Source organism: Heteronotia binoei, chromosome 15, assembly GCF_032191835.1.
Source record: "Heteronotia binoei isolate CCM8104 ecotype False Entrance Well chromosome 15, APGP_CSIRO_Hbin_v1, whole genome shotgun sequence".
Taxonomy (NCBI): domain Eukaryota; kingdom Metazoa; phylum Chordata; class Lepidosauria; order Squamata; family Gekkonidae; genus Heteronotia; species Heteronotia binoei.
This window is the reverse complement of record NC_083237.1, coordinates 29,771,425-29,796,533: the sequence shown is the minus strand read 5'-3', so window position 1 is coordinate 29,796,533 and position 25,109 is coordinate 29,771,425. Positions and strand designations below refer to the sequence as shown.

Here is a 25,109-nt window from a genome sequence, read left to right as displayed (position 1 = left end):
CACCACTTTCCCCCTCCTCTTTTTTTCCCTCCCTTTCTCGCGCGCCCCACCACCTCCCGCGCGCTCACTGGAGAGATTGGCCCTTCCCCCCCTCCTCCTCTCCCTCAAGCGCTGCCTCTTGATTGGCTCGCGCCCTCGAGACTTTATACTTTTCCTTCTACTCTCACCCTTCCCCCACCTTTTCTGCCCAACCACTACAGGGGTGAGCGCGCGCGCGCTCTCCTTCTCCAGAAACAGGGCCAGGTGTCCAATAAGAGCGCGCCTCGCGGGACTCGTTCCTGTGTGTCTCTGCGCCGGGCCTACGTGCCGCGTTTAGTTTCTCCCGGCTTCTCTCCCCTGCGCCGCGAGGAGGGAGCGAGGTCCCCCCCGCCTGCTTTTTTGATTTACAGGGGATTTTTTGCCCGTCTGGAGTTTTCGGCCCCTTCTCGACAGCCGGCCCGCCTTGGCCTTCCTTTCGCTTGCTCGTTTCCCCTTCCGGGCCAGGAGGTGCGCGCGGCGGTGTCGGCTTGAAATCGTCGTTCTTGACGGGCGGCGGCAGCAGCCTCGGAGCGGGGTGGTGGCAGCCGGGGGGCCGGTTCGTGACTTCCTTTCCCCTTTCGCTCCCCCTCAAGAAATCCTTTCCCGCCCCCAGGCGGGGCCGAGCGAGCTCGTGGGCTTCCCTTTCCTTCCCCCTTTCCTTTCGGCTCTCTTGCCCAACGGCCCTCGCGCGCGTCCCAGGAGGCGGGAGCGGGGGGCTGAGACTGCGGCGCCCGGCCCTTTCGCCGCCGCCGCCGCCATGTTGAAACAGCCGCTGCCGCCGCCCTCCCCTCAGCCCGGCTCTTCCGCCTCGGGCCCACCGCCGCCCACCACGCCGACGCCGCCTCCTCCGGCCGTCGCCGCAGCTGCTGCTTCCCGGAAACCCAACGCTGCCCCCGCCAGCCCCAACGGCAGCCTGAGTTCCGGCGCTGCGGGAGGAGTTAGAGCCGCGACGGTGGCGCCCCCCGGCAGCGGAGCAGGAGGCCCCCCCGGAGGAAGCGGCACCAGGTAAACGGCTCCTTACATCCGGGGACCTGGAGGTCAGGCGGGGGGGGGGAGAGATGGATGTTGCGCGCGCGCATGCATATTCGCGCGCATATGGGGGAGAAGGGGAAAGTGTTGGTTCTCTGCTGAGCCTAGTCTGTGAAGCCGGTGGCTGATTGGATGACGCTGATCCCTTCCCAGTCCGGCATGTGACGTTGAACCACGATGGAAGCGGCTTCCTAAAAGTGGTGCTTCCAGTGTAAGTTCTGTAGTGTGATGGGGGAGGGGGCGTAAGGACATAGTCCAAAAGGGGTAGCTGCCTTGGCACAATAAATATCTTTAAATATCTTTTAAACTGATGGTTTTATACCAGTGCGGTAACACAGCTTCCAATACACCAAACCTCCGTGATTCTTCCTTGCAAAATACTTAACCGATTTACATTGTCACTGACTTTTATAGGCCATTGTCCAGTTCACCACAGCGAACTAGTTAATCTCTAAAATGTCACAAGGCTTTGTCTAGGGTGATGTTGCAGCCCTGCATGTGCTTGTTACTGAGTTTAGTTGTGACAAATCTGAGTAAATGTGCATAGAATCATGCTTTTTAAATTAAGAGCCAGTGTGGTGTAGTGATTAGTGTCTGACTGTGATCTGGGAGAACCCAGATCAGATATTCAGACTGCTGTGAAACCTTGCTGGGTGACTTTGGAGCTGTCACACGTTGTAAATCTGACCTAATCAGGTTGTTGTGAAGATAAAATGAAGGAAGAAGAGAACAATGTAAGCTGTTTTGATCCCCATTGGGGAGAAAGGTGTGGTTTAAATTAAAAAGTCTCCATGTAAATTGCTTCAAATGTAACAATGTAAGAGTGTGACAGGTTAAATGGTTCACTTTGTTAAGGTATATTTTAAAATCTTAGACACATACAGAAGAGGGAACTGCAAGCTGGTTATTTCTTCACCATTCCTAAGGATGCATACTAGAGAATTTAGCTGAAAGGGCCTTGAAAGAATATATTACAGTTTATACCTGACAGGTGGTTACTTTACCCACATTCAACTTGTATGGTAATAAAGTAAGCTGTGTTTCCAGTTGTAATGAACTGAGTAGCACAACTAGCCTGCAAACTGTAAGGAGGAACAGGGCACACTGTGGCTGGAAAACCCCTTCAGAAACACATGGTAGTATCAGTTTTTAGACTCCTTCACAACAGAAGGTGTGAACATTCTCTAGCCTTGGAAGTTGTGTTACAGAATATCAGGAGCTATGAAAGACTTTGTAATTGTATAGGTTTTGACAGAAGAGGGTGTATGTGTCAGGAGTGCAGATTCCAGGGTATGATTTAACATAGACTCTTTGCTCTTGGGTGGACTTAGTTGCCTTATTTCCATAAGAATGACTTCCCTCTTTCTGGGGCATAACTTTCTGCTTGGCTGAAAGTTACCTAATAATTGTTGTAAAAAACCTAATTGAAGTATTGACTACAGAAAAGTTAGAAATGTGGGCAAGATCCATAAGAACCCTTTCCATACAAAGGGCTTCACAGTTGTTGACAGTCTGTCCTTTGCACCATGGGGCAGGAATGCTGGAATATATAGACTCCGCATGTTTTGCTTCTTTTACAATTTACAGGGTCTTCTGCCTCTGCTGAGAATGATGTTTCTTGCAACAGCACTCTGTACATGCTTTTTTTGAGACTTTGCTGTCCCATGCTGTGAAGAGAGAGGGTTGCTATTCCTGTATCAGCAGCTGATTTAGGCAATCCATCCCTTGCTTTCTTCACTGTAAATTTCTTGCTCTAAAATGTTTCATACCTATTTTGAATCCTTGGGGGTGGGAATTCAGTTTATATAATGAATGGTGATACTTTTCAGAGATGGCTTATTAATATAATGTATGTTTGGAGGGGCTATCACCTGGGGAAGTTACACTTATCTCTTATTCTTTTTCAGGGGTCAGAGCACAGGCAAAGGACCTCCGCAGTCTCCTGTAAGTATTTGGCCATCAACCTGAATCTAGACTCCCCAGAGCTTCATGGCCATTCTTTCGTGTTAAGACTTCTACTGTTAAATGACACCTGAGCCCTTGAACCAAGCTGCCCATCTTCTCTTGCTGGTAGTATGGTGTGCATGTTTCCTGGGATGTAACCAGTGAAGTTTTAAGTGGAGTTTTTCTAATGGATTTCCTGATCAGGTTCCCTTTGAAGTTTTGGAGCAACATTATTTGATCATCTTTTAGAAGCAAAAGAGGTCACTTGTAATGTCTTAGTCATGAAAGACTTTGCTGCCTCTTCTGTTTTACTAAATATTCTAATTGTGTTATTGGAGGGTGCTGGTGTGTTTAGACAAAAAAATCTAGAAATGAAACCCATTAACCATGTGAGGTATGTCAATACAGGATTAATTGGTTGTTCCATAGCAACATTTACTGCCTACCTGGTTAGAAAATATTGGAATTTTGTCCCTAGTTCTATCTCTCTGTCTAGGGACTGCTGGTGATCCCATTCCCCTGTACACTGGCCATGTGACTGTTGGGAGAAACTGTTTGCACCCACCAAAGGGGGGGAAATCCTTTTAATTTATTGCTTTCATAGTGAGATAGTTTGTTAAAGGTAGCTATTATTGCTCTTTTAATTGTGCTGGATTTCTGCAGCTAATTGGCCATCAACTGAAAAGAACAATGCAAGTTTGCAGGTTTTCTGATGAACCCTGTTTTCCCCTTCTTTAGGTCTTTGAGGGTGTTTACAACAATTCCCGAATGTTGCATTTCCTGACAGCTGTTGTGGTGAGTCCCTGAGATAAGTTAAAATGGTGGAGAATTTGAAGGGCAAATATACAGGTGGGTGAATGTGCAATATAATATGGTATTCAGAGGAGTTTCTTCTAGTCCTTTCTTTTGGTGTAGGAAGCCTTGTCGTATAAACACCTGCTCAGCCTTATTGCTCTCATAAAGCTAACCCAAACATTTCTTTCCTTTTAGGGTTTTGCTTTAAGGGTGTTTCTAGAGAGTGCAAATGTTGCCTGCAAGCCAAACAGGAATGTTGTTGATTAGTTGCCCAAATGGTATATTCATGGGTGGTAAAATCCATATCAGTGAATCTAGTGCTTAACCTCCTGTGCTAGATCTCTTCCTCTTCCTGCAGTAGATGAAAATATTGGTGAAGAGAAGAGGTGTGATGAACTACCACTTGAAAAACATATCTTCCTTGATGTTCCTTCCCATTCTCCTGTTTCCTTCCCAGGGCTCCACATGTGATGTGAAGGTGAAAAATGGAAGCACCTATGAAGGGATTTTTAAAACATTGAGCTCCAAGGTGAGCATTTGGTTCTCTTGTAACTTTGGGAGGCCAAGAATTACTTGGTAATAGCTAGAGATGCGGGTCAGTGGAATGGTGTGATGCAGCTGTGCTCACAGTTCCAGGGTGGGCAGTGTGCATGTGATATATGGATTATTTCTGCAGTTTGAGCTGGCTGTGGATGCCGTGCACAAGAAGGTGCCTGATCAGCCAATAGGGCCCAAGCGGGAGGATATTGTGGACACGATGGTCTTCAAGCCTGCCGACGTTATGCTTGTGCACTTCCGCAACGTAGATTTTAACTACGCCACCAAAGGTAATACATCTTGTGACTCTCTTGAAGCCTAGAATGAAAAGGTTGGAACTTCGCATCCAGATCACCTCCTTTGTTCTGTGCCTTAGATAAGTTCACAGATTCTGCCATCGCCATGAATTCAAAGGTAAATGGAGAGCACAAGGAGAAGGTTCTACAACGCTGGGAAGGGGGAGACAGTAACAGCGATGATTATGACTTGGAATCCGACATGGTAATTGTCCTGCTGTGTCTTGCTTGGGTTTGCTTCTTTGCTGAGCTGTTATTTGGGCTGAAATGCTTGAAAATGTTGTTGTCTGTTATTTTAGTCTAATGGCTGGGACCCAAATGAGATGTTCAAGTTCAATGAGGAAAATTATGGTGTGAAGACCACCTATGACAGCAGCCTCTCCTCTTACACGTGAGTGACAGTTTCAGTCATGAATGAGCTTGGGGGACCCCAGGGAAGGCGGTGAAACAGCAGATGATGCTGATTGAATACCTGTCCAGCAAACCCACTGGAGACAGGTGGAACACCAAACTAGTCATTTCTCCCTCTGCCCCCAATTTGTCTTTTAGTCATTGCAGAGCAATGAGCAGTGAGTGAAAATGATAGGGCAGGGAAAGGATAATAGACGAATTGTGACAGCATTTGTTCAGGATGCTGGTCTTGACCTTTTGAAGCTGCCAACAGTTTCCATACTTTTCTGATTTCTGTTAACTAAGGTGTTCTTTGCTATCAATCAAAAGTGATGTATGAGTATTTTTGATGGCCAAGGTCTTGTTGGTAGGAGTGATTCTTAGCTTAAATGTGAAAGAGTTATTCATCCTTAGCTGCTAGTACTGTTTGTGTATGGAGTGGGCTAAAACTTTATGCTACTTTTTATTGGTCATCATATCTGTAACCGAGAGAAAGTCTTGAAGGAGTATCAGATGTACTTGGATAGCTGTGTTGTAAGCTATCTCTGCCGCAGTCAGGAATGTAGTCACAAGAAGAGCATGCCACGCCAGATAGTATATTGCAGTATCTCTAAGCTATATAAGTAAGTGCTAGATTTTAACTTCCTGTCCTGTTGTCCAGGCAGTGCTTGCCAAGAGGTTGGTTGTGTATCACTTGAGAGACTAAATGGACAGTTAGTGGGTGTGGAAAATATATGGCCAGCAAATTGTCTCTTGATTCAACAAGTGTAGCAAAACGTATACCTTTTTATTTATGGTACTTGCTTAGATTGACTGTGCCCATTGTTGATGGAAGTTGTGTGTCTCTTTGAAATTTGAAACATAATTTCAGGGTCACACTTGTGTGGGAAGTGGAAGGTGATAGTCAAATCTTGATTGGAGATAAACCAGCATCTGAGGCTGGCAGATCTAATGTAGGCCAGACAAAGACTGTGAACTGCTGAAAGTATCAATACCTTCTAAAGCTGTGTTTGGCAGAGGATTGGTATTTCTGTTCTTGATAGAACAATAGACCTTTGTAGAGAAGTAGTTGGCATCATAAGTTTTCCTAGCCAGTTTTGTGTTTGTCTCTGCATGGTAGAGTACCTCTTGAGAAAGATAATTCTGAGGAATTCCGGCAACGAGAGGCCAGGGCTGCCCAACTGGCTCGGGAGATTGAGTCAAGCCCACAGTACCGACAACGTATTGCCATGGAGAATGATGATGGACGCACAGAAGAGGAGAAGCACAGCTCTGTGCAAAGACAAGTGTCGGGGAGGGACAGCCCTAGTCTGGCATCCAGGTGAGACAGTGTCAATAGGCTAAGAGAAGAGGGTTAAAATGAAAGGCTGGGTTTAGTCCCAGCAGCAAAATACCTTCACCAGCATAGGGCAGTTATAGCTGTCACTTGCTGCTGGTTCAGATAGCATCTTCTGAGATAAAGGAAAACCATACCAAGGTCTCCTCTCTAAAGCCAGCACCTGGAAGCTTGGTCATCTTGTGCATCTGGGGTCTGCTGCTCCCTTTGCAGAACATGTGCCTTTGAATTCTAGAAGTTGGCTGTGGTACTACATTACAGAGTTTTTGGTTTTTCCAGAGATGGCAAATACATCCCACTTCCCCAGCGTGTCAGAGAAGGCACACGAGGAGGCATGCGCTGCAGCAGCTCTCGTGGTGGAAGGCCAGGCATGGGCTCTTTACCACCCCGTGGAAGTGGGCATCATCCAGACAGCAGCCCTGGCTCCATTCCAGAGCAGCGAGGAATCAATGGAGGTGAGACTGAGATCTTGGACTTGGAAATTTGAATGGTTTGGTGCTGCTGTCCCATGGAATGGGAGTCCTACTTGAGTCCTACTTTACCCAGAGGAAAAATTATCTAGAGGCTGTGGAATCTCTTCCCATGAAGGTTTCCATGAAGTGACATTTTTCCTATTAACGTGGCTTTTCCATTTTTCCATTTTTCTGGGTTGTGGTGAATGAATGGACTTTGTCTTTTTCTGGCATGGGAGAGTTACAGATAGCACAGGTCTATTTGATGTACTTGTCTCACTGCTTATTTGCTGCCTTATAGGTCCATCCAGAATGTCTCCGAAGTCTCAGCGACCCCTCCGGGGGGCCAAGACTATGTCTTCCGCTTCCAGCCGCCCCATGGAAGTCTCAGCTGCATCTCCAACAGGTATTGTGCACAGCGGAGCTAAGTTTATTTCTCCTAAACCTAGAATACAAGCTGGTGTTCATGTGTTGGTGCTCACATCTCTTGATATCTTTCCATGCAGTGGGGCGTCTCTATCCTCCTCGTTCTCCCAAGTCTGTCTCGGCTGTGCCAGTCTCTTCCCAGGATCCCCCCGTGGGATCAGCTGTCCCTGCTGCTCCTGCATCACCCTCTGAATCAAGAACTGCCTTGGAGCCTAGTGCTTCCCCAACCCCGCCTTCGCCCAAGGTCCTGACATCTGCCCCTATAGCTGCTGTTGAGGGTAAGCATTCTCACTGAGGATGAAACAAGTCTAGCCCAATGGCAGTCTGCCGGACAGCATAGGTGGACTGCTGTCAGGAACTGAACCAGGCACACCTTTTTCTCAGTTGTTTGTCCTTTCCCAGAATATCCAGACTCTGACTCTTGGAAGTAGTTTCTACCTTGTTCTTTATGGTGGATCTTAAGAGTGTGGTTCTAATTGCTTTTTCTCTTCCCTCTTTCCTAGTTAAAGAGGTGCCTAGCTCTGCCACCAAAGAACCCAGCAGGACCTTAGAAGGTATGGGGCCCTCAGACCTGGTTAAACAGGCCAGCAAAGGTTTGTGACTTCTTGTTTTTCTCTCAAAACCCTTTTGAAAATTCTGTTTCCGTGAGAGTTGTTGGAGGCTTCCCACAGTGAAGCCTGAACTGCATGGCTAATTTTGCTGTATTTTTTTTTTTTAAGATTTAAAGTTTTAAACTTTTGATCATTTGTTTTATTCAGTTGTCCTGGTGCTTTTGTCATGTTCTAGGACTCCAAAATGAGCAGAAAAGGAATCAGCTGGAGGAGTTGCGCAAGTTTGGAGCCCAGTTCAAGGTGAGGGAAGGTTGTCCATGTGGGAATGATAATGTGTGGACATGTCATATGACCATAATTGTTACACCTTCTTCCCTCCCCAGCTTCAGCCCAGCTCCTCCTCAGAAGCTTCGCTGGACCCTTTCCGACCCAAGGAGACTCTTGAAGGGAAAGTGAAGGATAAGCCTCCAGAAGCATTGGTAGGGGCAGGGGGCACGTGTGAAGTGCCTGATGAATCCCCCAAGCCCAACCTTGAGCTGTCTGAGAGCAGCAATAAGGAGGAGAAGGGACCCTGTGAAGGCATGGAACGTCAGACCCAGACGGCTAGCCCTCCAGGCAAAGGTGACACAGATGACAAGGAGGATGGACCTGTCTCAGAGTGAGTCACTAGTGGGAACCACAGCATATGCACTGATGCTGTACAGTCCTGGTGGTTTCCTCCTCTCATTTTTCTTTGTGCCTCCAGGCAGGTGAAGAAGTCAACACTAAACCCAAATGCAAAGGAATTCAACCCCTCAAAGACGCTTCTGTCTGTGGTAAGTGGGGGACAAACCCCAGAGTAACTACTCTCACAAAGGTGGGAGGACTGGAAAGAGATCTAAAGTCTTTATAGATTTGGGTCCTGAGATGATAAGAAGAAAAGCTGGCATATCAATGTCTCAAATAAGAGGAACTTGCTAGGCTGGTCTGCAACAGTATACCGTTTGCTGAAGGCTTGTGGTCTTTTAAAAAGATTCTTGATAGTTGGTGTTCTGGCTTTATATCTTTTCTTTCCCCTCCCCCCCTTAACCATTTAGAACAAGTCAACGAGTACGCCCACTTCACCAGGACCACGCACCCACTCTACACCCTCCATCCCTGTGATCACACCAGGGCAAAGTGGCATGTATAGTCCACAGTACATCTCTTACATCCCACAGATTCACATGAGTCCAGCTGTGCAGGTAAGTGGAGGGGATGGTTCTGTGGCAGTGTTCCCCTGTGGCTGATTCTGTCTCTGAACAGAGTTTTGAGCTTCATAACCTTTAGTCCTTTTCAAATTACTGCTTGGGGTGGGAGAATGGCGCAGCTGTAGGGTTAATTGGCTTGCCCCATCTGCTACAGGCACCCCAGATGTACCCCTATCCAGTTTCCAACTCTGTGCCTGGACAGCAAGGGAAGTACCGAGCCAAAGGTGAGTGGATGTTTCTGAAAGCATTGGCAAGACCAATGGGGAGCTTGAATTGGGTGCCTTATTCCTCTGTAATTTGGGAAAGGGTTATGGGTGTGACCTGGATCTTTGTGATCTCTGTGCAGTCCTGTGCATTGGTACCGAGGTTGGGTTCATGCTCCACAGTACCCATGTGTGGGACTGCACAGATGACCACTCAAAGATAATCAGTTACAAGTAAACAACCTGTTTTTTTCCTTATTTCTGCACAGGCTCTCTACCCCCACAGCGTTCAGACCAGCACCAGCCTACTTCAGCGCCTCCCATTATGCAGGCTGCAGCAGCTGCAGGCCCCCCTCTGGTGGCTGCCACGCCGTATTCTTCATATATCTCTTACAATCCCCAGCAGTTCACAGGGCAGCCCACCATGATGCAGCCCATGGCACATTATCCCTCGCAGGTGGGTTGTTACAGTGTGCCAGTGAGAAAAAGAAACAGACCTTCTGGTGCAGGTCTTGTCCCCCTTTGCTCTAACCAATGCTGTTTCCCTCCCCCCCTTCCCCAGCCCGTCTTTGCCCCCATGCTGCAGAGCAACCCTCGTATGATGACGTCTGGCAGCCACCCCCAGGCCATTGTTTCGTCATCAACTCCCCAGTACCCTCCAGCAGAGCAACCAACGCCCCAGACACTCTATGGTGAGTTTGCACTGTGCCTGGAGATGCACCCACTCCGCGCTTACTTTCCCCTTGCTCCCTTCACATCGTTGACTGCTGCTTGCCGCTTCTCTCCCCAGCCACAGTGCATCAGTCGTATCCCCACCATGCCACACAGCTGCATCCACATCAGCCTCAACCAGCTACCACGCCCACGGGCAACCAACAGCAAGCGCAACATGCTGCCCCCAGCCCTGTGCAGGTACTGGAAGAGATGGGGTGCACAGGGAATGGGTTACTAGCTGTGGGGGGGGGGCATGTATTGCTTGTCTGGCTCTTGCGACCTGCATATTTTGTTTTTTATGTTATGGGACTGGCACAGATGTGTTCTTGTAAACTCCCATCTGAAAATCTAAAGTTATTTCATGACAGGAATAGTCTAGCACATTAGGAGTGAAGCTGCTTTCAATCTCTACCAATCCTTATAGTTGATGTATGTGAAGTTCAAAAAGTCAAGAAAATAATCCACTTAATACCTGCATTAAAATTAGCCTAACGGCACATAAATGTTCAGTCTTTTGTGTTCTCCTTTTGAGAGTCTGTAGCTTAGTGGTAAGAGCATCTGCTTGGCATGCAGAAGGTCTCAGGTTCAATCCCTGGCATAGCCAGGCAAAAGGATTATATGGTAGGTTATGTGAAAGACCTCCATCTGAGAAGCTGGAGAACTGCTGTCAGTCTCAGTAGATAATACTGACCCAGATAGATTAATGGTCTGATTCAGTAGAAGGCAGCTTTATGTGTATGCCTATATTGATGGTAGCTTGTGTCCAACCATCTCTGCACACAAGGCGGAAAGCATTTCTTCCATGTTTTCCTTTGTTCCTGTAGCTCCCTTTGGCCACTGATTATTCCTGGGGTTGTGAAACCTGTATAGCAGAATACTTGAACAGCTAAATGCGGAGAGACAAGGGGTGAAATTGTCTTCTTCCTTCAGTGGAGCTGTGCTTGGAGAAGAAGGAAGCAGAGCTGTTTCATTCACCGAGCCCCTAGTTATTCAGGCTTCCCAGCCTGTGTGGCTGTTCCTCCCCATGGGTTCCTGCAACTTATCATCTTGTTGATCAGAAGGGGTTGCAGGAACAGAGAGAAGTGTAGGAAAACTGGATGATTGTGCTCAGGCCATCATACTTACTGAATTCAACCTATGACCGTATCCTATTTGGGTCAAACATAGAGTACTCAAGTCTAGGTTTTTTTTTACCCAGGAGAAGGGCAAGAAAGGATTTTATTTCAATTTTTTTTCTCCAAGAATCCTGAACTTCCTGGCCTAGTTTTACAGCTTTATATCAGTGATGGAAAGGATTAGCAACCAAAGAACCTTTTCCGCCTCCCCACAGTCAGTGCAATGGAGAAAGCAGCAATATTAAATGTACTGGACACTTTCTGGTTTTACAAAGATGTACTCCATATCACTGTTGTGTCTAGTCTTTGCAGTATGGTGGTAGCAGAGGGGGAGGAGAATATGGCTTGCGAGTCGATTGTGTGCAAGGCTTCAGGGATTAAGCAGTGACTCTTGTGCTTTCCGCCACAGCACCAGGCTGGACAGCCACCTCACTTGGCCAGCGCCCAGCAGCAGCAGAACCTTTACCACACGGCCACACTGACTGCTACGCCCCCCTCCATAACGCCAGGGCCGAGTGCTCAGTCTCCACAAAGCAGTTTTCCCCAGCCGGCTGTGTACGCCATCCATGCTCACCAGCAGCTACAGCATGGCTATACCAACATGGCCCATGTAACCCAGGTAAGTGTGCTGCGTGTTGGATCAGGGAAGGTTCTAACATTAACCATGTCAGCAACTCCTGAGGAAACAAATGAAGTGGGTTTGTACTACTTGAAGGTCTTCATTGGGTTCAGGTGTATGATTTGCATAGAGTTTTAAGAAATGCAGTAAATGAAGTCATTTTTATCTGCTTCCACTAGCGCTGTGCTAAAGCATCCCTTTGCCACTAAAAATTGAATTTTTAAAAATGCTTATGGCCTTCTAGGCCAACTTTAAGGGAGGATTCTGGCCTTGTGTGTTAAGTGACTGCAATTATTTAGAAAATGTTTATGCTGCTTCTTAAAGGAATCTGCCTGAAGTGGGTTACAGAATAAAAACAAAACATGAAAAGTTATGAATTAAAATTAACCATTAAATTTGGGATTATATAAATCAGAGCCTTGTTCACCCATTTGTATTTTTATAGGGTCACTTAACAGGCCCCCCCTTCCCTTCTGCCAGTTGAATGCTTCCCTTCATTAAATGTCATGGGGGAGCTAAGACCACTTTGTTTGGGGGAGGAACAGCTGGGGATACAGATAACTATATTATTGCTATGGAAGAATGATTGATACTTTTATTCTTTTTGGGGGGGGACATCAGTTACAGTAATCTCCCATCTTCTGGGACTCCCCTGCATTTGTCAAGTGCCTTGCAGATGCATCTCAGCAGGGTACATGCTACATATATATTTGTAGAGAGCGTAAGTCATTTGAGGCTAGTAAATTAGAAGGTTTTTTTTAAAGGCCCAGAAAGCTCCAACTTTTAGGAAATTAACTCTTGTAGCTCTGCACTAGAACGTCTGTTCTCCTTTGAATGTGGTTCTTTTTCGTGCTCCTAAACCGAATAGTGCTTGCCAGAGCCATGCTGTTGCCTGCCCAGCCTTGGGTATTATGCTTTGTGGTTGAGTGGTGTGCTGGCAACTCATAACTTGCATGGAAGTGATGCACCTGCTGCTTAGCTCAGGTGCATCAGTTACTTTCTTCCCATGTGTAATTAACCATTAGGTTTAATGTTGTCATCATTTGAGCTCTCCAGTCAGAGAACAACTCATATTAGCCAGGTTGATATATGTACCATACAGTCATTAAGAAGGACTGTAAGCAGCACTGGACTTGGGAAAATGTATTCTGGGTTAGTAAGGTCTAGTTTGAGACTGCAGCTCCATCTACTAAACCAGGTGCCAAATGAGTATCATCTCCTAGCATTTTGAGGGCTGCTGCATCTGTTGGCTTCTGCGTTATTGTCAAAATGTCAAGGTGTTTCTCTCTTAATGTGAAATATTGATCTGCAGCAAGGCTGAAACACTTCATATTTCTCCACAGGCCCATGTCCAGACTGGAATTGCAGCTGCCCCGCCCCCTCATCCTGGAGCTCCCCAGGTCATGCTGCTGCACCCCCCACAGACCCATGGTGGGCCTCCCCAGGGAGGTGTGCCCCAGAGCGGTGTGCCCACTCTTTCAGCCTCCACGCCCTCCCCATACACTTATATAGGGCACCACCAAGGTGAGTCCAGAGAGGGAAATGGGCTCAATTGGATAATGCTCTCCACTGCTTTTGATGAGTAGGGAAGAGCTTTTGGGCCTTGGCTGCAAGTGGGAGGCATACAGGGCTTGCTGGGGTTATGAGAGCTGGATAGGACTGGTGACTCCGGACCATCTGTACCTTCATTCACCTCACTGACTCTTTCTTCTCTTTCCAGTTCAGTCTCATCCTTCCCAGCAGCTTCCATTCCACCCCCCTGGGAACTGATGTCCACACTTCTCCCTGTGACCTGAGACCCCAGCCAGCCTTGGCTCAGTTGCTGGCCCCACGCCTGGGCCAGCCCTCATGCCCATGGCAGAAGCCCCTGGAGGGGTGCAGTCTGGCCCGGTCCGGACCCCCCTCGCCAAGCACCTTCCTTTCCGTTGGTTTAGTGAAGCCCGCATGGGGCGCTGTCAGCCAGCGGGATGGAGCAAGGCCCCTTCCCCTTGCCTGGAGAAGGGCAGGGTTTCTTTTCTGTTATTTATGACTCCATTCAGGCTCTTAGAGCAAATGCCACTTTCCCACATTAACTTGACAAGGACATGACCAGATGGACAAACCTTGATTTTTTATTAAGTAAAAATATTTAAAAAGTTAAAAAAAAAACAATAAAATTTTAAACTAACTAATTTTGGGCTTGGGGTGACTGTGTGGAGGGGAGGGACAATTTCTAACCAGTAATAGTTATTTGTGATGCCATGTGAACTTTGAGAATTTGAACAGGGAGGGATTTGATTTGGTGCCCCCAGAGTTTATTTAGGCTTCAAGAGCTGTTCACAGAAACAGATTGATGTATCATGGTGTCTCCATTTATCTGGCTTGGAGGCTGAAGCTCTTTTGTTGCTTTTCTCCTGTACTGGTAGTTGGGATGATAATGGAAATGAGAACTTAAAAGCTGTGGTTCTCAGTGTGGGGACCACTTACACCACAGCAGTACAAACCATCCCTCAATGCTAGTTTTTATCTGAATTATTGTAGTCTGCCTTTCTTGCTCAGTCAGGATGGTAACAGTCAACTGGATGGGACATTAAATGCACAATACAGTGGGGTTTGGACTACTGAAATTTTAAAACAGAAGTCTTTAAACATGAAACTACCTTAACTGTTCTAGGCAGCAATATAGTAGTGTAGTCCATATCCCTTTTACCAACGCAACTTTCTGATCATTTCATTAATGCACAGACCTGTTTATCTGTGCAAAAAGCCCTCTTGAATAATTCTATTTATTATAGTTTGTGGAAAGCCAGGAGTGTGGGAGCCTTTGTTACCTTGTTGGGGAGGCTATTTCATAAGGTGGGGACCACAACAGAAAATGCATGTGTACAGGTGGCTATCTATTTTGCCCACTTGCAGGATGGCAACTGCGAAAGGCCCTGCTGGGATCTCAGGCCAATTTCCTGGAGGGTGTTTTTGGTGGGGGACATCTTTGAGGTGTGGAGTGGGCATCAATGGGGGTTTGTGGGGAGAGGTACTTGTAGTTTCCTGCATTGTGTAAGGGAGTGGACTAAATGACCCTGGAGGTACCTTCCAATTTTATGGTTCTGGTATGTGGTAACCAAAGCAGTTAAAGGCTCATTTTTGTGCCCTAGCCCAGTGCCTGAAAGTATTGTATGATCTTTGGAGCAGACTAAAATCTATGTTTTGGGCTCTTCTTGAGCTGCAAGTTCCTCAGAGAGGAACTTTGCCACTTGAAGTAAGTTTATGTGGGTTTTTGTGCACGTGTTGCATTTCTAATTCTGTAGTTATTTCAGACATACATAATTTGTAAAATAGTACACCACTTATATGGCATTTTAAGTGCTTCACATTTCTAAGTAGAATCCAATAGCTCTGTAACTTAGGCTACAGTTAACCACAGATGGGAGGTGGGGGAGAGCTGAGTACCCAAAGAAGACAGCTGGAGCACAGTTTGTTGTCCTAGTCCCTGTTTTACACTAGCTTGCCAACAAAAACTAAATGTTTTCATTTTTTAAAAAAAGTAGATATGTTCCTCACTGGATGCCATAAAATGTTATGCTGGAGAGCATAGGCCCTCCATGAACAAAAGTCTGTTGCAAGGAGGAGAACTGACCAAGTATAGATTTATAAAATAATTCATGCATGAAGGAAGTAGATAGAGGGAGCTTTTTTGTTGCTTCCATGACGTTCGGAGAAGTGAATGAAGTTGTTTGGGACAGACAAAAGGAAATACTTTATTTCAATGAGTAAATAAATGAGTTGACGGCCCTTGGACATAGTGATGGCAATGAATGACTTTTTACGAAGGTGTTTAGACAGATTCATAGAGGAAAGATCCATCAATGAAAAACCATGCTGGAAGGGGGAAGACTTCGCCTTGATATCCCACTTTTTAAAGGGGTCTTAATTCAGGGCTGCCTGTCTACTAATGCAGTTTATACCAATACACCATCTATCGTCATAGATAAAGTCTGTGTCTCTTCAGGATGAGCTATGTAAGAAAACAATAAGTAGAGTAAATCTCAGATTCACTAATGGAAACATAGTCTTATCCATGTCTTTCAATTGACCTGCCAAAAACACTAGTTGCTACTTAAAAGGACTTCAGATCAGCTGTACAGTTTTTTATTTAACCAGTTTTTCCTCTGAAATAGGACTGAACAAAACATCATATGCATTTAATATCCCCTTCCAAGGCTTACATGAAATGTATTCTTTGAGAAGATGCTCACATTTTTGTCTCTTTCCCATTCACTTGCCTCGCCCTAGTCTTTAGTTTCACAGCAGCCATCAGAGGAAACAGCTTCCAGAAACTTGCTGATGTAGGATGTAATTCTAATCTTCCCACTTCTCTTTATCTGCTTGAGTCACTGGTAATGTCTTTGTAACCACTCCAGTACCAATGGTTTTGTGTCCATCCCGTAGTGTGAATCGCTGCCCCACCTCTAAGACCATGGGGTTCCGCAATATCATAGTTATAGAGGTGTCTTCCCCCGGCATAACTAACTCCTGTGGAAGAAGTCAGGAAAGAAGCACAATACCAATGATCACTGAGTTGTGCTTGTTCTCCAGGTGAGGCTATTTGCTGAAAGAATAAAGTACATCAAGGTTGAAAGGTACAGCAAGAAGAAACACGCACCTTCCCTGCAGGCAATTCCAAACGGCAGGCCATGTCCCAGGTCAGAGAAAACATGACAGGTGTGAAATTTGAAACAAATGGCTTATGACGACCACCCTCCTCTTTGCTCAGGATGTAAACCTATGAGAAGAAAGTGGCTGGGACTGTTGCACTACACCAGGTTTTAGGGAGTGGGCTGCCAAATCCACCCACCATGCCAGGGTGACCACAAGTACTCCAAACGAAGAGTAAACATCCGCTCTTTTTTTAGAATCCACTCTAGAATTCTTAAATGTGCAGGAAAACTCCAAACACAATCACTCTCAGAGAAACCCTATCAATGTCTCAGCTTACCTGACACTCAACTTTCTGGTGCGGCTGGATAGATCCTGGCTTGCACATGACCATCCCCCGCCGTGTATCCTCCCGCTTCAGCCCACGAATTAAAGCACCAAGGTTGTCACCAGCCTCTGCCCGCTCCAGTTGTTTGTGGAACATCTCCACACCTGACGGCAAGACAATAGTACTCTTTGCACATGCTCTATACCATCCCCTTTACCTCTTGCGGTGGATACTGTGCAAGAGTACTTGGACCACTCCCAACATCAGGAAAAGTGAATATATAGATTGGGTTAAGAGGTTTCAGGATGTCATTAAGTGGACAAGACTCACCAGTTACCACCGAGCGCAGGTTCCGATTGTGCCCCACAAATTCACACTCATCCCCTTTCTTAAGAACGCCACGTTCAAGTGTGCCTGTCACCACAGTACCCCGGCCTAAAAAAACAATAACTGGGTCTGAAGCATAAGCTAGAGAGTGTCATGACATCCACCCACCACAGAGATGTCAAAACAAGGAACAACTTATGGAAACAAAGAGGTAAGCACCTGGTATGGAGTAGGTGTGCTCTATGGGAAGCAGGAAAGGTTTGTCGAGCTCCCGCTCTGGCACCGGGATGTGTGCGTCCACTGTATCCAGAAGCTTCAATACTGAATTCAAACCCAACTCCGGGTTCCGATGCTGCAAAGGAAAATAAGAAATGCCACAAAAAAGGGTTCATTTGAAGTAATGACTTAGAACTTGTAATGCACACTGCTTACCTCCAAAGCACACAGAGCAGAGCCTACAATGACAGGAACTGTCTCCCCATTGTAGCCAAACTCTGTGAGAAGCTCGCGGATCTCCAGCTCAACCAAATCCAGCATCTCTTTGTCATCTACAGCATCAGCTTTGTTGATGTACACAACAATGTGTTTCACTCCAATCTGCGGGGGCGGGGGTAGGAGAGAAATCAAACAATTAAACCCACATGGCCATCCCTCCCAGCTATGCTTCAGAAAAGCAGCCCAAAAGTATTCTTGGAAGTGCACAAAATGTCACAATCCCAGGTCACGGCCTTGCCTGTTTGGCAAGCAGAAGGTGCTCTCTTGTCTGAGGCATCTGCCCGTCCGTTGCAGCCACCACCAGGATACAGCCATCCAGAGGTGATGTCCCCGTGATCATATTCTAAAGGGAACAAAGAGAACATTAGCAAATTTTGGTTGCTTTATTACACCAATTCCTTTGAAAAACTAGCCCCTTATGTATTCCAGACCCAATGAAGCCATTCCATGTCTACTAAATCCTCCCAATCACCTCTGTACTTAAATACATGTTGGAAATAACACCAAGCTATCTTCCAGCCAAGAAGTACAAAAAGTGAGAAGGAACTTCTGAGTTTTCAGATATTCCTCAGATTGCATTTCCCAATTCCCACCTTGACATAATCAGCATGCCCAGGACAATCTGTGTGTGAATAGTGGCGATTGGCTGTTGAATATTCTACATGAGAGGCATTGATGGTGATGCCACGTGCTTTCTCTTCTGGTGCATTATCAATCTCTTCATATTTCTTGAACTGGGCATTTCCTGCTTCAGCCAAAACTAGAGGAAGAGAGGATGGGACAGGCAAAGGTCAGAAATCAGATACTCTCAAAGTTGATAGGAAAAAGGTGGCTTCAAGTACCCTCACAGGCAACTGATTTTTACAGCACCTGTGTTTGGCAGAGTAACAGCTGAAGTGCCAGCAACATCACAAGTACATTACATGGTGTAAGAGAAAATTTCTTGAAACGCCTCTCCCCATGTAAACAGTGGGAGTCTGGCAGAGAGTTTCCTTTAGATGTTTCAGCTACTCCCCTTTTCTCATTACTTTTTTTTTGTTGGGGCCGGGGGGGAAGGGGGTAGCATATGCGCATGCATGCTTGTACCTAGAAGTCATGGCAATCTGACAACTTCTACTGGGGCATGGGGGACTTGATATAGCCTGCCTCTGCCTCCCAATATTCTTTGGAGGCCTCCCTTCCAAATACTTGCCAGGGTTGGCCCTGCTTAGCTTCCAAGATGTGATGAGATTGGGCTTGCCAAGACTATCCAAGTCATGGCCCCTTTTCTCATCTCTTGACTTCTGCAGGGAAGCAAGCAGCTCCATTCCCCCCCCCCCCATTCACGCTGGGGGAGAAGGGGTTCAGAAGCTCTTTGCTCTTGTCTCATCTTGGAACACAGTAGGGGAGATGCATAATAAAGACAAGGTTCTGTTAAAGCCTCTCTTCACATTGAACAAAAGAGGACTTAACAGCCCTCTGCCTACATCTCATTTTGGAAGAAAGTAGCTTATAAGTAGGGACAGGGTGAAAAAGGCCTTTGCTCTTGTAATGTTCATAACATTGTATGGATATCTTGGGGGGTCATGGCTGTGTTAGAGCCAGATGGAAAGCGCCTGGAGGCCTTCATTTGCCTGTCCCTAGTTTAATGGCTTATAAGATGCATGGATGGGTGGAATGTTTTGGGGAGGACAAAATCCCAGGTCTGTTCACTTTTTACAGAAAGGGCCTGAAATAACTTTGAAATAACTTTCCCAACCCCTTTCCCCAAACTCTCACTTTTGGTGATGGCTGCTGTTAATGTGGTCTTGCCATGATCAACATGCCCAATGGTCCCAATATTGACATGTGGCCTGTCCCGTATGTATGTTTTCTTGGCTTCAACCGCAAGCCCTCGTACAAAGAAAGTTTGTCCATGTAAGGCTGGGCACGATGATGGCTGCAGGGAGAACAATAAATATAATAAAGCCTGTTAGCTCCTCCCCTCCATAAAGCTAAGGGCTGAAACAACTTTTATGTCTACATTCCTCAAAATCAGGATTCTTCTTACCGTGGCAATAACACCCTGCAAGTATCGAGACAGACAGCTACGTATGCCTGCAAGAGAAAGACAAGATTAGCTTTCACAATAATCCACTCCTGTGACATGCAAACCTCTTCTGTCCTCCCTGTTCTTCTGATAGTAGTTAAAATCATAAGAGGATGTAAAGACAGCAATGCAGTCATTTGGCATGTTTAAATCTTATCAGCAATAGTACACCTTTATTGGCATAACTAATTTATTGGCATAACTAATAGTACATAACTTTATTGGCATATGGCTTCTTGTTTAGTGGGAGGGCCAGGGATCTCCATATTCTACATGAGAACTCTGTTGAGGCATTTTATTTAACACAATGCCATCAGTTTTTGCACTTCTATGATGATTCTGAACGTATGAGTATATTCTGAATTATGAAGATAATTAGACTGAAAAGGATATAATGAACTGCAAAAAGGACAGAATAGGGCAACCAATATGATGGAGCTGGAGCACCTAATGAAGTTGATGAGTAGTAGATTTGGGAAAAAGAAAAAGAAATACTTCTTTACTCAACAATTCCTATTGTGGAATTTGATGTTGACGTAGTGATGTTGAGAAGCGCAGGCAAATTCATGGAGATTAGTTCCATCAGCAATTAGTCAGAGTGACTGGGGGGGGGGGGGGCGCTTCATATTTAGTGGCAGCAAACCTCTAAATATGAGTGTTAACATCTGGGGAAGGCTGCAGTCTCTGTACCCTATTTGTTGGTCCTCCTAGTCAACCAGTTCACTGCTGCATGAAGCAGTATGCTGAGCTTGAGAGGCCACTGGCCAGATCTTGCAGGGCTCTTTTTATGTTGTTCAGTTCTATTGCTGACCTCTGTGTACATGTGTGTGCATTTATAAAGATGCAGTTTTTTTCTGAGTCTGGAATTCACCTTGAAAATCCAATTGCTAAGAGTTTGTGGGATATATATATAAAATTAGACGGAAACCAGGAGCGGGATTAGATGTTGAAATAAACAGTTGGAATTCCAGAAATTTCACTGAAAATAGCCATGGTTGCTAAGCCCCTACTGCCGCCCCCCCCCCCCCCCGACTGATTTGAATGCTTGGGTATTTTATTTACATGCCTCAGAGGCAACGCACAATGAAATAATACAATACTCAAACTAAACAAAGGGCCAAGTTACTCTACCCTTTCCTCCTCAATGAACTATACAAGTCCCTGTTGCCTCTCCATCCCATAATCTCCTCAAACCTGGAGACGGAATCATCTCCTTTAACATTACCTAAGCCAGATCCAAATGGGCAGCTCTGTTGGTCTGAAGCAGTAGAACAACGCAAGAGTCAAGTTGCACTTTTAAGACCAACAAAGTTTATTCAGAGTGTAAGCTTTCGAGTGCTAGAAGTGCACTTCATCAGACAAAAGTATGGAATAGCAAGCAGTCCTATATATAGAGAAAGTGGGCAGTGAGTTAGTATTTTCCATAACTCTGCATACTAACTCATTGCCCACTTTATATTTAGGACTGCTTGCCATTCCATACTATTGTCTGATGAAGTGTGCTTCTAGCACACGAAAGCTTACATTCGAAATAAAACTTTCCTGGTTTTAAAGGTGCCACTTCACTATGACCTACGGCACGCACGTTTGCTCCGCCCTCCGAATCCATCCACCGCAAGACAGAATCGCAAGACATAATAAGCACCGCAAGACATGCTATCCTTGCGAGCGTGAGAAAGAGGAGACTCGTGAAGAAACGGCATCTTTTCACCGGCCAGGAAAAGGAAGAAGAGCAGCCGCAAGACAGAATCGCCTCAGCGCTGCAACTGCGCGTGCCCAGCAGGCAAGGCCGCCACCCCTCCTCCCCACATAGGGAGAGAAGCGCGCCCGCTAAGCTGCAGCACCGCCGCGGGGCACTCCCGGGACAGACGGAAAGGTGTCCGCCAGCCACGCTGCCAGGGGCCGCTGCTCTCGAGGGGAGCGCGAAGGTCACGCGCCCTGCCCCCAGAGAGCCCACGGAAGGGCGGGCTGTGGGGACGGGAGGGGGGCCACCTTCCCTTCCCCAGTCCCCGGCCAGCCCCGTTTCTACCCACCTGCAACGCCGAAAACGCCTCCTCGCGCCACCAGCAGCGCGCGGCTCGCCATCTTAGCTCCTCCCGGAAGTCACGTTACTCCCGGCTCGCGGAGGAATAATAATATCCGTTGGTTTTCGAGCACACCCGTCTTCCTTTGTCATATAAGAAAGCACTTCCGGCGTTCTAGGTCTTCGTCTTTATGGTTCACGGGGACCCTTTTTTCCCTCTCTCCAGAAGGAGGCGCAGGGTGGGTGGTCCCGTTTCGTTAAGCGAGGTCGTCCACCGAACCTTCCGCTTTGACCCGCCCTCTTTTTTGCTTTTTAACCAAGGCCTAATAGGAAAGATTCTGGAGAGCCGCTGCCAGGGCCGGCTCACAAATTAGGCATTTACCTCGGGTGCCGGGACGTGGGGAGCCGCCGAATTGGGCTCCCTCTTGGTACCCCAGACAAATGCCTAATTCCCTTCCCCGGCGTGCTCAGAGGAGCAACGCCAGCCTCCCCTTTACCCACTTGGACGAGGGCATTCAGCAAAGCATTCTCTTAAGAGATTGCAGGACTTTCAAACTGGGGAAAGTGTTCTTGGTATGCATCTGCAGGAAGACAAGTCTGAAGATCTGCCTCCCTGTATATGCTGAAAACCAAAAGGAGGAGAACACAGATAAGGAGGAAAGGAAAGGTCCCCTGTGCAAGCACCAGTCGTTTCCGACTCTGGGGTGACCAGCAGACTTTTTTACGGGGTGGTTTGCCATTGCCTTCCCCAGTGATCTACACTTTCCCCCCAGCAAGCCGGGTCCTCCTTTGACCAACCTCGTAAAGATGAAAGGTTGAGTCAATCTCGAACCGGCTACCTGAAAACCCAGCTTCCGTCGGGGATTGAACTCAGGTCGTGAGCAGAGCTTTAGGACTGCAGTACTGCAGCTTTGGTAGGGGGGGTGGGCTCCCTCTGGGTGTCCTGCCCCCCCAGGGAAAGTGTATGCGCAACACATCGCCTCTCCTTTCCCGGTGTAGTGAATGCTGCGTGGTCACTGTCTGGCTACGCCTGGCAGATGGTAACTGCAATGGCCTCTCCTACATTACTGCATCCGTGGCAACACCTTCTCGCTTGTCCCCCCCGTTTTTCACAGAGTTTGCCACGTCATGGTGTGACCGAATGTCTGGCGGTATAACCGGATGGGCAGGCTGGGCTCACCAACCTCGCCAGCCAAGAGAAGGAAAACTCTAACATCAAGCCCGGGCAGACAGAGCTCGTTAATGTAACATCTACCACCTGGAGGACTCGCTGCTGGCGTCCTGGCTTACTGGGCCATGGCAGATGACCCCAAGGTGAAAGGGTGGAGCCAGTACTGCGCACACTGTGCTTCACCTAAAAATTCCTCTGCGCAGGCCTGAAAGGTATCCACATCCACAACCCACAACATATCAAGTCCTACAGCGATGGGCAAGGGGCGAAACAGCAGATGGAAGATGCCACCGGAAGCCGCAGTCCCGATCCTGCATGTAGGCGGTTCAGGGTATTGGTCGCCTGATGCTGACCCGGAGACGAGAGCATTTTTCAGCAGCACCCTGAACGACCAAGCAGCCTTATTTAGGGACAGCACTGCTTGCTCCGTATGGAGAGGGGCCTAGAAAAGGTGGCCTAAACAAAGCTTGTCTCCTCCCCCTTCAGTTGGCTAGCCGCGGTCAACGGGCATCCTTACTTGTGGTCAAAAAATAACAACAAAGAAAAGGCATGCACCTGCCTCACAAAATGTGCAAAGACTAAAGCTTGCGTGTTGGAACATCAGAACCATGCTTGACATAGTAGATAGTGGTCGCCCTGAACGACGCTCTGCTCTAGTTGCCCACGAACTTCTCAGGTTGAATATCGACATAGCAGCTCTCAGTGAGGTCCGTTTCCCTGAGGAAGGTAGTCTTCGAGAACACGGTGCTGGCTATACCCCCTACTGGTCGGGTAAGTCAAAGGCTGAGAGCCGCCTTTCTGGCGTCGGCTTCATGGTCAGGAACTCCATTGCCTCTAAACTTGAAAACCTGCCAACAGGTCACTCAGATCGCATCATGTCCATGCACCTCCCACTTCAAAACAAGCAGCATGCAACACTCTTCAGTGTGTATGCCCCAACCCTTCAAGCAGATCCTGCAGAAAAGAACAAGTTCTATGCTGATCTACGCAACCTCGTACGGAAGACCCCTACAGAGGACAAGGTGATCATCCTTGGCGACTTCAATGCCAGAGTAGGTAAAGACTCGGAAGCCTGGAAAGGAGTACTTGGCAAACACGGCATTGGCAACTGCAATGATAACGGGCGCTTCCTCCTAGAATTCTGCACGGAGCATCAGCTCACCATTACCAACACTATCTTCCAGCAGAAGAACAGTTTGAAGACAACCTGGATGCACCCATGGTCCAAGCATAGGCACCTTATTGACTACACTCTGGTGCGCCAGATAGACCTTCGAGATGTCTTACACACCCGAGTAATGCCCAGTGCAGAATGTCATATGGATCATCGTCTTGTACGCTGTAATCTCCGTCTTCACTTTAAATCTACACCCAGGAGAGGCGGTATCCCCTGGAGGAAGTTTCAGGTTGGCAGCCTTCAGTCAGCCGAAGTTAAAGCTGCCTTCCAGGCAAAACTCCAGACAAGAATTGAGGACCCCAGTTGCCTCACAGATCCCTCTCCAGAAGCACTCTGGGAACACCTAAAAACTACCATCCTGTTGACCTCTGAAGAAGTCCTCGGGTTCTCCATAAGGAAGAACAAGGACTGGTTTGACGAGAACAATCAAGAGATCCAAGAATTATTGGCGAAAAAGAGATCTGCATACCAAGCACATCTTGCTCAGCCCTCCTGTCCCGGGAAAAAAGCAACCTTTCGCGCTGTATGTAGCAACCTCCAGCGCAAGCTTCGAGACATTCAGAACGAGTGGTGGACCAAGCTTGCAGCGAGAACCCAGCTGTGTGCAGACACTGATGATTTAAGAGGGTTCTACAAAGCCCTGAAGGCAGTATATGGTCCATCATATCAGGCTCAGAGTCCCTTGGTAGTGCAGATGGCCAAGTGCTCCTCAAAGACAAGGCATCCATACTGAACCGGTGGTCGGAGTATTTTCAGGTTCTCTTCAGTGCCAATCGCGTAGTTCAAGATTCAGCAATCCACCTCACCCCACTTCAACCAGTGAAAACAGAGTTGGATGAGATTCCCACCCTAGAAGAGACTGTTAAAGCCATCAAGCAACTGAAAAGTGGCAAGGCAGCGGGAGTTGATGGAATCCCACCAGATATCTGGAAGCATGGGGGCATAGTACTACATAGCACACTTCACAAAGTACTTCTCACCTGCTGGGAACAAGGCAAACTACCACAGGACTTTCGCGATGCAATCATCATTACTCTACACAAGAACAAAGGGGAAAAGTCAGACTGCTCCAACTACCGGGGGATAACCCTGCTCTCCATCACAGGCAAAATCCTTGCTAGAATACTCCTGAACAGACTGGTGCCCACCATTGCAGAAGAACTCCTCCCAGAGAGCCAGTGTGGCTTCAGAGCTAACAGGAGCACCACCGACATGGTATTTGTTCTCAGGCAGC

At 47.2% G+C, this 25,109-nt stretch overlaps 2 protein-coding genes across 3 annotated transcripts; one reads left to right on the top strand and one right to left on the bottom strand.

Moving 5' to 3' along the window:
- The first annotated feature begins 665 nt into the window (after positions 1-665).
- Positions 666-13,825, top strand: ATXN2L (ataxin 2 like). 2 transcript variants are annotated; one of them, XM_060256652.1, is made up of 23 exons: positions 667-1,023; positions 2,955-2,991; positions 3,730-3,786; positions 4,244-4,315; positions 4,463-4,613; positions 4,700-4,824; positions 4,919-5,010; positions 6,130-6,330; positions 6,625-6,800; positions 7,099-7,203; positions 7,304-7,501; positions 7,727-7,816; positions 8,010-8,074; positions 8,158-8,432; positions 8,520-8,589; positions 8,851-8,997; positions 9,158-9,227; positions 9,476-9,663; positions 9,769-9,898; positions 9,997-10,118; positions 11,445-11,654; positions 12,998-13,178; positions 13,375-13,825. In XM_060256652.1, exons 1-23 carry the CDS (start codon positions 776-778, stop codon positions 13,422-13,424), a joined length of 3,060 nt encoding a protein of 1,019 aa, XP_060112635.1. In that variant the 5' UTR covers positions 667-775; the 3' UTR covers positions 13,425-13,825. The 2 variants fall into 2 exon arrangements, with proteins under 2 accessions (XP_060112634.1, XP_060112635.1); XM_060256651.1 differs by having other exon boundaries at positions 666-1,023; positions 12,998-13,825.
- A 1,932-nt stretch (positions 13,826-15,757) lies between these two features.
- TUFM (Tu translation elongation factor, mitochondrial) lies at positions 15,758-21,814 on the bottom strand. The gene is made up of 11 exons (XM_060255630.1): positions 21,538-21,814; positions 19,466-19,512; positions 19,195-19,354; positions 18,030-18,196; positions 17,675-17,779; positions 17,374-17,538; positions 17,161-17,293; positions 16,945-17,049; positions 16,627-16,778; positions 16,294-16,413; positions 15,758-16,163 (listed from the first exon to the last, which is right to left on the bottom strand). The coding sequence occupies exons 1-11, from the start codon at positions 21,587-21,589 to the stop codon at positions 15,990-15,992; spliced, it is 1,380 nt and encodes a 459-aa protein (XP_060111613.1). The 5' UTR covers positions 21,590-21,814; the 3' UTR covers positions 15,758-15,989.
- Between the last annotated feature and the right edge of the window lie 3,295 nt (positions 21,815-25,109).